Here is a 12,776-nt window from a genome sequence, read left to right as displayed (position 1 = left end):
CAGAAACATAATGCCCAAAACACTGGGCCCTTACATGATCGAATCACGAAGAAAAACGCTATCTAAGTGCCAAAAATCCAGAAATTTTCCAACCCGCAAACCCATATTTAGAAAATATGAAATCACCCACCAAATTCAACGATTTTGATCCCAAAAAATCAGAACTACAACCTGGCTCTGATACCAATTGAAGGGATATGAATCCCAGAGCGGAAACGGATTTTTGTTGCTGATTTTCGAGATACAAAACCGAATTTTACAGAAGAAAAATACAGAGGAAACTTTACCTTTGAAGAACGTTTCTTCAACGAGTTTCCCTCGAACACCACCACTATGTCTTCCTTGCTATCCTCTCTGGTTTCGAGAACCGTGCTTGTGGGAGCGTCTTGTTTGGAATGTCAGGGAGAGTTAAGGGAGAGCTTGATTGAGAGAAAACTAGAAGGAGTCCTTGCTATGTTCTGTGTTCTGTATTTTTGCAGAACTACAAAGAAAACAAAACAATGACGTGGGGTAACTCCCCACGTCACACTAACCTCCCACTCCCCTGCAATTTTGCAGGGGAGTTTCATATTATTAATATTAATAATATTAATAATATATATATATATATTTATATAAATAATTAATATATATAATATATATATAATAATTAAAATATAAAATTAATTGATTAATTAATAAATAATTATTAATTATTAATCTAATTAATATATATATATATATAAATCAAATAAATAATTAACACTTAATTATTTATCATAAAAATAGAATCATATTCTATAACATTTCTCTCGTATAACCTATAGTTCTAATGTACATCTTATGCACATTATTTTTAACCTATAGTTTTAACATGAATCTTATTCATATTAATTTTATTTGAAGAGACTCTGCATGCTGATGAAGATGGTTGAGGAAAAGGATTACAAGATCGCTTCCCTCATGAACAAGATCGAAGTTTAAGACGTTGCTGAATCCAGCCAGAATCTTGCTGCAAAAGTTAGTGAGAAAAGAAAGAACACCGTGCAAGAAGAACAACAAGAACATTCTGTCTCAATTGCTTCACTGTCCGTCCAACAGCTCCAAAATATGATCACAAATTCGATGAGAGCTCAGTATGGCGGACCGGCTCAAGATTCCATCCTGTACTCCAAGCCGTACACCAAGAGAATTGACAATATGAGATTGCCAACAGGATATCAGCCTCCCAAGTTCCAACAATTTGATGGAAAGAGTAATCCCAAGCAACATATTGCTCATTTCCTCGAAATGTGGGAAAATGCTGGCACTAGAGGAGATCTACTGGTCAAGCAGTTCGTCAGGACGCTGAAAGGCAATGCCTTTGATTGGTACACAGATTTGGAGCCTGAATCTATAAGCAACTGGAAAGAGAATTCCTAAATCGCTTTTACAGCACAAGGCGAACTGTTAGCATGATGGAGCTAACCAGCACTAAGCAACGGAAAGATAAACCTGTTGTCGACTAAATCAATTGGTGGAGAGCTCTAAGCCTCGACTGCAAAGACCGATTGACTGAAGTGTCTGCAATAGAAATGTGCACTTAGGGCATGCATTGGGGACTCCTCTACATTCTCCAGGGAATAAAACCCCGAAGTTTTGAAGAACTAGCAACTCGTGCCCATGACATGGAACTAAGTATCGCTAGCCGAGGGAACAAAGATCATCTTGTCCCATACCTCAAGAAGGAGAAGAAAGAAGTAAAGAACTCTGATAAAATTGCTAAGAGTTCTAAGAAAGAATCCATGGTCGTCAACATGACTCCGTTTAAGTTTTCTACGAAAAGAAGAAACTTCAACGACAAAAAGGATGGAAGATAAATGGCTGGAAACGAGAAGCGGCGTCCAACTTTGAAGGAGAGACAGGAAAAAGTCTATCCTTTTCCCGATTCAGATATTCCAGACATGTTGAAGCAGCTACTGGAGAAACGGCTAATTGAACTTCCGAATGCAAACGTCCAGAAGAGATGGGAAAGACCAATGGTCCCAATTACTGCAAGTACCATCAGGTCATTAGTCATCCAGTGGAAAAATGTTTCGTCTTGAAAGAGTTGATCCTAAAGTTAGCTCAAGAGAGGAAGATCGAGCTTAACCTCGACGAGGTAGCTCAAACAAACCATGTTGCAGTAAACTCTAATGGTTATGCAGTCCACAACCAAGAAGTAAAGTTGATCCAATTTGGGACTCTAGAGCCTGTAGCAATTTGGTGGCAACACGCGATACCAAGAACCACTCTTCAACATGAGACCAAGCTTAATGTCAATGAAGAAGAAGGATGGACTCTCGTGACTCGCCGAAAGAAGCAGAAACAACGATTCATTCAGAAAAAGTCTCACATGTTCCGAAACTACAAAAGAAAGAACATGCCAAAAAAGAAGAAGGGAAAGAAAGATATAAGAAAACTTCGGCCTGTCATGGAGGAGAGTAAGGATATTCTCCAACCTCGTCAGCAGGTGACATTGGAAGAATTCTTCCCAAACAACTTCCTTCATAACGAACAAGAAAAAGGTTATAAAATTGTCACGTGTCACGCTACACATGTGATAGAAGGTGATAACTCCGTGCTAGAGGCACCCGAACAAGTAGTGGAACAAAAGGATATCCCAGTTCATCTCATGAATGACTTGTTAGCACTCCCACAAGCGGCTAAAGACACTCTCGTTGAAGCGCTCAAAGATGCTTGCACTCCCAAATCCTCCATAAACACATGTGCCCCATGTTGTATGTCTATCGCCTTTACAGATGAAGATTTGCTGTTGGGGTCTAAACTCCATAATAGGCCTTTATTCGTCTCGGGCTACATTCGTGAGCATAAAGTTAGGCTTATCGATGATGGTTCGGCTATCAACATAATGCCTAAATCAACCATGAAGCAGTTAGGCATTTCAATGGAAGAGCTCACGAAAAGCAGATTGGTAATCCAAGGTTTTAATCAAGGTGGACAACGAGCGATTGGCATGATTAGGCTGGAGTTGATCATTGCAGACCTTAAAGCCACTACCATCTTCCACATCATAGACTCCAAGACTACTTACAAATTATTGTTAGGACGTCCTTGGATTCATGAGAATGGGGTGATAACTTCGACGTTGCATCAATGCTTCAAATTCTATCAAGATGGAGTTAGAAAAGTTGAGGCTGACACTAATCCATTCTCGGAAGCAGAATCACACTACGTAGATGCAAAGTTTTATACGAGTAATGATCAAATAGAAAAAAACGTCCCAATGGATGGTTCTTTAACCGAGAACAACAAGGACAACTCTAGCTCGAGACAGCCAAAGATCAAGGCAGGAGAGCTGGCAAAAGAAGTTCATGCTATCAAGGCTATCGCAAATGAAGCATCTATTAGTTCTCTAAAAACGGAAGCTTTTAAGAAAGAAGCCTCACAGAATTCTGCCATCTTGCGGTATGTCCCTCTATCTCGACGAAAAAAGGGTGAATCGCCATTCATGGAATACTCAAATAATATGAAGTCTGACGATGTAGAAATGTGAAGGAGAATTTCACACTGCCTCTTACTAAGATATCAAGCCAAGAGATTAAGAAGTCCGAAGATCTCAGTATGAAGCAGTTTCTTCCCGTGAAGCGAACGAAGGATGGCTTCGATCCCAAAACATACAAGCTTCTGGCAAAAGCAGGCTATGACTTCACAACTCACACTGAGTTCAAAAGCTTGAGGATTTTCGATGACAAGAGGGAACTTTCTACAACACAGAAGAAGCTTTTGAAGTCAGGCTACAATTTACCTACATCAAAGGCTGGAATTGGTTACAAACTGTCAGAACCAGTGTATATAGTGAAAAAAAGAAAAGAAAAAGTGAAAAATAGCAATCACAGCACGGTTGAAGAGATCAATGACTCCAAGGAAAAGAAACATTCCAATAGTCAAAGAATTTCAGTCTTCAATCGCATTGAGGTTCCAACTGTTCGTATCTCGGTGCACCAAAGGTTGAACATGGGGTCAACGAAAATAGAAAGCCAACGTCTGGGACATATTCCTACACGACCTTCTGCTTTTCAAAGATTGAGTGTGTCGACATCAAAAATGAAAGATCAATCGTCAAGATCTGTTTTCGACCGCCTCGAAAGAGTAGAAAATCAACGTGAGCCTAAGTCAGAGTCCTTGGAAACAAGCCAACTCGATGGAATAAAGGATAATAACGGACTTCATAGTTCTGTCCCTTCACGAATGAAAAGAAAGCTTTTTGTTCTTATAAACACAGAAGTTCCATTAAGAGTGAAGCGACAGTTAATCGTTTTAACCAATCCAGCCGAGGAAGATCAAGAGCATGGAGAAAACGATGTTAGTTGTTGCCACATCTCCTTTGACGAAATGTTAGACGATGAAATATTAGAGGAGGACGTTGAAAAAGCACCATCATCACTAGAGGACGGCAGTCAATCAATTGTTGATGAAATTAAAGAACTGAACCTCGGTACAGTAGAAAGGCCGCGTCCGACGTTCATAAGTGTTTCACTTTCCAGCGAGGAAGAAATTGAATATATGAGTTTGCTCTCCACATATAAAGACATATTTGCTTGGTCTTACAAAGAAATGCCAGGACTTGACCCGAAGATAGCAGTCCATCACCTTGCAATCAAGCAAGGGTACCGTCCAGTAAAGCAAGCACAACCACGATTTCGGCCAGAACTTATACCTCAAATCAAAAATGAAGTCAACAAATTAATAGAGGCAGATTTCATCCGTGAAGTGAAATATCCAACATGGATATCCAATATCGTTCCGGTGAAAAAGAAGAATGGCCAACTTCGTGTATGGGTCGATTTTCGTGATTTGAACAATTCATGTCCCAAAGATGACTTTCCATTACCCATCACCGAGATTATGGTTGATGCTACTACAGGACATGAAGCTTTATCTTTCATGGACGGATCGTCGGGATACAATCAAATTCGGATGGCTCTCGAGGACGAAGAAATGACTGCATTTCGAACTCCAAAAGGGATATACTATTATAAAGTAATGCCTTTTGGATTAAAGAATGCCGAAGCAACCTACCAACGTGGTATGCAAAAGATTTTTTATGATATGCTCCATAAACATGTCGAGTGCTATGTTGATGATCTTGTAGTTAAGTCGAAAAAATGCGAAGATCATCTGCAGGACTTGAGAATAGTCTTTGAGCACCTAAGGAAATATTAGTTGAAAATGAATCCTCTCAAATGCGCTTTTGGTGTGACATCAGGGAAGTTTCTTGGCTTTGTAGTACGACATCGAGGAATTGAGATTGACCAATCCAAGATTGATGTCATCCAAAAAATGCCAGAGCCACGAAACTTATGTGAGTTGAGAAGTCTTCAAGGACGTTTGGCCTATATAAGAAGATTCATCTCAAATTTAGCTGGTCGATGTCAACCCTTTCAACGACTAATGAGGAAAGATGTGACCTTTGAGTAGAATCAGGCATGTCAAAATGCTTTCAATAGCATAAAAAAATATTTGCTTAACCCACCTGTCTTGGCGGTCCCTACAGCTGGAAAACCTTTAATGTTGTATATTACTGCACAAGAAAGGTCACTCGGAGCATTACTCCCACAAGAAAGAGAGAAAGGTAAAGAATGTGCTCTCTACTATCTAAGTAGAACTCTGACTGGGGTAGAACTAAGTTATTCACCCATCGAGAAGATGTGTCTGTCACTTTTCTTCGCCATCGATAAGTTGAGGCATTACATGCAAGCCTTCACAATACACTTGGTGGCAAAAGCTGACCCAATCAAATATGTTTTATCTAGGCCAATTATCTCAGGACGATTGGCTAAATGGGCGATCTTACTCCAACAGTACGACATTGTCTATGTTCCACAAAAGGCAGTAAAGGGACAGGCCGTTGCAGATTTCTTAGCAGATCATCCAGTTCCAACAGATTGGAAATTATCTGAAAGCTTGCCTGACGAGGAGATCTTTTATATTGAAATAACTGAACCTTGGACAATGTATTTCGATGGTGTAGCTCGAAGAAGCGGTGTGGGGGTAGGTATAATCTTCATCTCGCCAGAAAAGCATATGTTTCCATACAGTTTCACTTTTGGCGAGTTGTGTTCAAATAATGTTGCTGAATATCAAGCACTCATTATCGGTCTTCAGATAGCCTTAGAAATTGGCGTGACATATATGCAAATCTATGGAGACTCGAAACTAATAATTAATCAATTGTTGCTTGAGTATGAGATGAAACATGAAGACCTAATACCTTACTTCAATTACGCCAAACAATTGTTGGGAAATTTTGAAACTATGACCATGGAGCACGTCCCAAGAGCCGAAAACAAGAAGGTCGATGCTCTGGCAAATCTGGCTACAGCTTTAACAATTTTGGAGGATGAAGTTTTAAATATCCCATTTTGCCAAAGATGGATCATACCACCAACTGAAAGTGAGAGTGAAGAAGTGAATGCAATATTCGTCTATGTGATTGAAGAAGAAGATTGGCAGCAGTCAATTATAGACTATCTCCAACATGGAAAACTCCTTACAGATAACCGACATAGAACTGAAGTACGAAGGAGAGTAGCTCGTTTCATCTATTACAAAGAAACTCTCTATCGCCGTTCGTATGAAGGTCTTTTCCTTCGATACTTAAGAAAAGAAGAGTCGATAAAAGCCTTAGAAGAAGCCCACTCGGGCATATGCGGGGCTCACCAATCTGGGCCAAAGCTTCATTTCCAATTGAAAAGGATGGGCTACTATTGGCCTACAATGGTCCAAGACTCGATGCAATATGCAAAGAAATGTGAGGCTTGTCAATTTCACGCCAACCTCATACATCAGTCTCCGGAGCCACTCCATCCAACTATAGCTTCATGGCCCTTCGAAGCTTGGGGACTTGATCTTGTTGATCCTATAACTCCCAAATCATCAGTGGGACATTCTTACATTCTCGCAGGAACAGACTATTTCTCAAGATGGGTTGAGGCTGTTGCACTAAAAGAAGCTAAAAAAGAAAATGTAGCTGATTTTATTCGCACCCATCTCATCTACCGTTATGGCATCCCGCATCGCATTGTCACAGATAATGGAAAACAGTTTTCCAACAGCCTAATAGACAAATTATGTGAGAAATTTGGCTTCAAGCAGTATAATCCATCCATGTACAATGCTGTGAAAAATGGGTTGGCAGAAGCGTTTAACAAAACACTATGTAATTTATTGAAGAAAGTGGTCTCCAAGTCCAAGCGAGACTGGCAGGAAAGAATTGGTGAAGCATTATGGGCGTATCGAACTACCTATCGCACTCCGACTGGTGCTACGCCTTATTCTCTTGTATATGGAGTAGAAGCCGTACTCCCTCTAGAAAGAGAAATTCCATCTTTACGAATGGCAGTACAAGAAGGACTAACAGTGGAGGATAATGCTCAGCTTCGTCTTCAAGAGTTGGAAGCATTGGATGAAAGAAGATTGGATGCCCAACAAGCGCTAGAATGTTATCAAGCCCGCATGTCTAAGGCTTTCAACAAAAAGTTACGACCTCGATCATTTCAAGTTGGTGAGCTCATACTTGCAGTGCGAAGACCAATCATTACAACTCGACATACAGGGAATAAGTTCGCTCCAAAATGGGATGGACCCTACGTTGTAAAAGAAGTCTACACGAATGGAGCATACAAGATCGTTGATCAAGACGGCCTCAGAATTGACCCAATCAACGGAAAATTCCTAAAGAAATACTATGCTTAAATTGTAACCGCTCCTTATCCTAAGAGCCTAAACTACATGATGTTGCTGGCCCGCATGAGTTTAAAAGGTGAACGGCCCTAAAAAATATATATATATATATATATAATTGTTTGTAGATGAACTACGTTATGACTTGATCCTTTTTATAAAAAAAAAAGGTACGTAGGCAGCTTAGAGGAAACTTTTAAGTTCAGTCCAAGAAAAAAAAATGATTCAATTTATTATCATCTTGGTCATGAAAAAATTTCTTCTTCGTAAAAAGAATAACAAAAAAAAAAGATAACGCCAATAATATAAATGAGTAAGTAAACTGAGTCCATACATGAAATAATAATAAAAGAGCAAGAATGCAAAAGAAATCATGACATCATCTAAAATCGTGGCGCCCACTTGAAGTCCTTCAATTCCTGTTGCGCATCTGCCAAAAGTCCACGAAATGCCTCGAGTGATCTCACTACTGCATCATTAACAACTGGAGTCTTTTCGAGGTTGCTCATCCTCTCTCGCACCTTAGAAGCCTCAAGTTTCTGCTGGTCTAAATGCTCATTCTGTTCAAGAATAAACTTAGAAATCTCACTTCGTTTAGCCTGACAAACTTTAAGCTTGGCTTCCAACTCTTCCTCTTCTTGTAGAATGCGTGTGTGTTGTTGTTGTAGCTTGTCTTTCTCCTCAAGGGCGCTCTGCTCATCACAAATATCTTCTCCAAGCTCAAGCTGCACTCTTCCAGTTGACGGTCCTTACTTGCTAAAGTCAGCTGAGAAGAAACTGAAGACTGTAGGTTATTATAATTTGCAACCTTTTGAAAATAGTCACCTACAAAGTCTCTGAGAGACGCAAGGTTTATCGCTTTAGTCTCTGAAATGGCATGAAAAATTTTATGCGCCTCTGTCTCAAGATAAGAAGCCTTATCAAGTGAAGTACAAATAAGCTTCTTATGTAGGCGATCCCACATGACTAAAGCAAGTTGCCGTTGAACATCAGAAATCATAGTGTCGGCACAGAAGTTGGAGACTTCAGGAACATCAACACATATCATCTTTTGAGCAGGAATAGCATCCTTCAACAAAATTGGGGGAGCTACAACCTTGTCATTTGGCGTATTGAAACCTCCAACAGGAGTAGTGGAGGGATTAAGGATATCAAAACTCGTCAAAGATAATGGACTGTTTGGTGCCATACTTTCGTGAATAAGATTATCCAGAGACAACTGAAAGTTAAATAAAATAAAATAACTGTAAAGAGAAATATATATATATACACATAAAACAAAAGAAGAATGGTATACGGGAAAGTGATAGAATTACTAACCAGAAGTGTACTAGGAGGAGTAGGAAATTCTGAAGCACTTGTAATACCATCAAAGAATCCGTCGTCACAAACTGTTAGCGGCTTGGATTTCTTAGATCTCTTCCAATGATGGTCATTGTTACTGTTCTGACTCTCATCATCATCCTCAGCAACAAACTGCTCAACGTCTGGAAGACGAATTCTTTTCCCTCCATTACTATCGCCAACTTTCTTTGGAAGTTTGGGTTTTGAAGAGGGCGAAAGAGCACTGTTCGTCAACTCTTGTACGCCTTTCTCAAGATAATCTCCATGTTTTGCAAGCCACCATTTTGTATAACGGGGAGTGATCTGGTTATGTGGATTTAGGGAATGTGCAGGAAGATGTACCTGATATGATGGCCGAGTTAAAATACAAATCCTCCAGTGACGTAACACGTTATCCAAACTAGCTGGCAGAATCGCTTCGCTCAAATCCTTCGGTATATCTTGATAAAATCCGAACTGCCGACCGAACCGGTAAGAACTATAAACCTCAACAACCATCGAACTTGAACATCGTGATGATATGAAACATGAGCGTAGGCTTGTGAAGAGTGATAAGTTAAAAAATGAAAGCTGTTCACTACCTTTCAAGTCGTCACTCTTATTCCTAGGCGAAAGAGTCGCATGCCACGATATGTACCACCTCTGTGGATGAGATCGCGAGCGTCAAAATCACTGAAGTACTTAGCTCCACCTTCCCCAGAATAATCAACCATCATGGGACCTCTGACTGGCTTAGGAGTTTTGAAATGTGTGTTGAAATAATGGGCAATCCAGCCATGAACATAATGTACGGGAAAACAAGCACCAGAGTTCCCAACTGAGGGCGACGCATCATGAATTTGGCTGAGCCCACGATAGATATTGGCCAAAACAAGAACAACAAGACTAAACAGGATACCCTCAGCCATGTAGCTAGCAGTTTTGAAGACATCTGGACGAAGAAACAAATTCTTACCAGGGAAGACAAACACGCACAGCCAGCACGAAATGAAAGCTACCAAGTGCGTCCTTTCTCTCCATTCAGCTTCTACGCCCAACTCAGCAAATAACTTAATTTCCTCCACAGACCAATTGGAACGTGCAAAATAAGTTCCATCCGGATTGTAAGTCGAGCGAGGTCGAGAATTCTTTGGTGCCCTTCGAGGAGGCGGCTTCACATACTTCAGATCTCCTTTAAACCAAAAAGATATCCACAACTTGACAAGAACTCTAAAGCCAACACCTTCTTGAGACGCAAAATGGTAGAAAGCGGCAAAAAGATACTCACAGCTCTTTGGGATATAATCCTCTCTCTCAGTAGGCGATGCTAATAGTTCTGTGCGACTCGGAATGACATCATCATAAAAGCTACCTTTAATAGGAAGTCCCCCTAATTTCCACATATCCCACAAAGATATTGATAACTCTCCAGATGAAGTATGGAGAGTATTGGTTGAAGGACACCAAGCTTCACAAAACGCTCGAAATATGTCACTATTACGATCATAAGTGTATGAAGAAGTCAAAACTGAATCTAACAAGTTTATACGTTGTAAAATATTCCCAGACCGAGCAACGGTAGCTTCTAACCATTCTCAATAATAAAGGGTATAACAAAACTCCCCGTGAAGCTTTAAGGTAGGACCCCATCGAGCCGAGCCTTTAATAATCTGACGACCTAGAGTTGACTCCGGATTTGAACCTGCCTCTTTTTTATGTGGAGGAGAATCTAAAAACCATGCCGTCAAAGAAGAATCACGAGCCAATGACTTCTCTCTGGACCATTTAGATAAATAACTAAGATTATCTAAACGAGGCCAATCCTTCAGACTATGCAAGGGTTCCTCAACTTGAAGGATAAGTCCACTTTTGAATGGCTGATCTTTATCCTTCAAAATAACTAAACACCGCTTCTTTGGATCAGGGTGTTCTGCAAAATATACCATGATGCGATAAAAGATCCTACAAAAAAAAGAGGGGTCAGAAGAGCAAAAAAAAAAGTCAAAATAGCAAATTATGATCAATTATTAATGCATGAACACATGTTTTAGAATAAAAGCAACAATGAAATCACTGCAAGATTGTCAAAGGTGACCACTGCTGACCTAGGAACACCCCAACCAGCGAAAGAGGCGCTAACCTACTCAGCAATGAAATCACTGCAGGATTGTCAAAAGGTGACCACTGCTGACCTAGGAACACCTCAACCAGCGGAAGAGGCGTTAACCTACTCAGCAATGAAATCAAAGTAAGGTTGCCAAATGGTGACCACTGCTGACATAGGAACACCCCAACCAGCGGAAGAGACGTTAACCTACTCAGCAATGAAATCACTGCAGGGTTGCCAAAGGTGACCACTGTTGACCTAGGAACACCCCAACCAGTGGAAGAGGCGTTAACCTACTCAGCAATGAAATCACTGCAGGATTGCCAAATGTGACCACTGCTGATCTAGGAACACCCCAACCAGCGGAAGAGGCGTTAACCTACTCAGCAATGAAATCACTGCGGGGTTGCCAAAAGGTGACCACTGCTGACCTAGGAACACCCCAATCAGCGGAAGAGGCGTTAACCTACTCAGTAATGAAATCACTGCAGGGTTTTCAAAGGTGACCACCGCTGACCTAGGAACACCTCAACCAGCGGAAGAAGTGTTAACCTACTCAGCAATGAAATCACTGCAATGAGAAAAGTGGCTGCTAGGGCATACCTACAGATCAAGGAGTATATGTGCATGCATACAAAAGAGACTAAATACATAAAATTAGTCATGCTTAAAAGAGTTGGATGATACATAGTAAAGCAATTGTAGAACAATTGTTTTAATAAACTTCTAAAATAAAAATAAAAAATAAAAAAAGTAAAAAAAAAATTTAGTTTTAAAAAAATAAAAAATATATATACAATACTCAAATGAGTAAGTAAGAATACTAAAAGAAAAAGAGTACTCCAATATATAGATTAAAAAAACAGTAAAAAAAAAGACATAAACAAAAAAAAAGAAAAAAAAATATTATGACAAAAGAAAAATAATGGAGAAAAGTTTTGATAAAAAAAGTAATAAACAAAACCAAAATAGAATAGAAAAAATTGTACGGTTAAAAAAATATCTTACACTTTTCAAGCAAAACAAAAAACAAAAAAAAAACTGAAATATATACATATTTTGTAAAAAAAAAAAAAGCCTTAAATATTTATATATAGTAAAAAAAATAAAAAAAAAGGCCGCATTGGGAGCGGCGCCCTAATGGGCGGGCAGCCGCGACAATGTAAGAAAAAAAAATTGATTACAGGCGGCTGCCTCTGCATTTGTGCAGCCGCCCGATACAATTTTTTTTAAGAAAGAAAAAAAAACAATTTTGAAAAAAAAAAAGGAGGCGTTGTGTGTATATTGTACATTAAAAAAAATGCTGTAAACCTACGTTTGCATGCAGCCGCCGGTAAAGTTCCATGGATATATTTATAAAAATAAAAAATAAAAAGGGTGATTCAGTAGGCAAATTGAAAAAAAAAAATATAGAAGGTTTGTCTAGATTACCTCGCTTCCAACGGTGCAAATCAAATAAAGGGGCGGAACCCAATGCGAGGCTACACAAAGAAGAAAACACATATGAGTACAATAAGCCTAAATGTTTCTACAAAGAAGGAAGAGAAGTTTAATGGATTTTCACTAGCAACGTAAGTGGAGACGAGCGAGGAGGATTATGGCCTCAACGACAACACAATGCACTGCCACAATGCCAAGAAGA

At 39.6% G+C, this 12,776-nt stretch overlaps 1 protein-coding gene and 1 pseudogene across 1 annotated transcript; one reads left to right on the top strand and one right to left on the bottom strand.

Annotated features, from left to right (window-relative positions):
- The first annotated feature begins 1,646 nt into the window (after positions 1-1,646).
- Positions 1,647-5,439, top strand: LOC148211285 (uncharacterized; annotated as a pseudogene).
- A 2,517-nt stretch (positions 5,440-7,956) lies between these two features.
- On the bottom strand, positions 7,957-9,503 carry LOC148211284 (uncharacterized). The gene is made up of 2 exons (XM_088124354.1): positions 9,025-9,503; positions 7,957-8,923 (listed from the first exon to the last, which is right to left on the bottom strand). The coding sequence occupies exon 2, from the start codon at positions 8,891-8,893 to the stop codon at positions 8,252-8,254; it is 642 nt and encodes a 213-aa protein (XP_087980480.1). The 5' UTR covers positions 8,894-8,923; positions 9,025-9,503; the 3' UTR covers positions 7,957-8,251.
- Positions 9,504-12,776: the final 3,273 nt, after the last annotated feature.

The sequence above is a fragment of the Momordica charantia genome (assembly GCF_013281855.1).
Source record: "Momordica charantia cultivar OHB3-1 chromosome 5 unlocalized genomic scaffold, Mcharantia_2.0 BLBB01000005.1, whole genome shotgun sequence".
In the NCBI taxonomy this organism is placed as follows: Eukaryota; Viridiplantae; Streptophyta; class Magnoliopsida; order Cucurbitales; family Cucurbitaceae; genus Momordica; species Momordica charantia.
Note: the sequence above shows the minus strand (reverse complement) of the source record. Positions and strands in the feature narration are given on the sequence as shown.

Excerpts from the sequence above, each read along its gene's own strand:
- LOC148211284 (XM_088124354.1), bottom strand. The coding sequence starts at position 8,893 with ATGGCACCAAACAGTCCATTATCTTTGACGAGTTTTGATATCCTTAAT.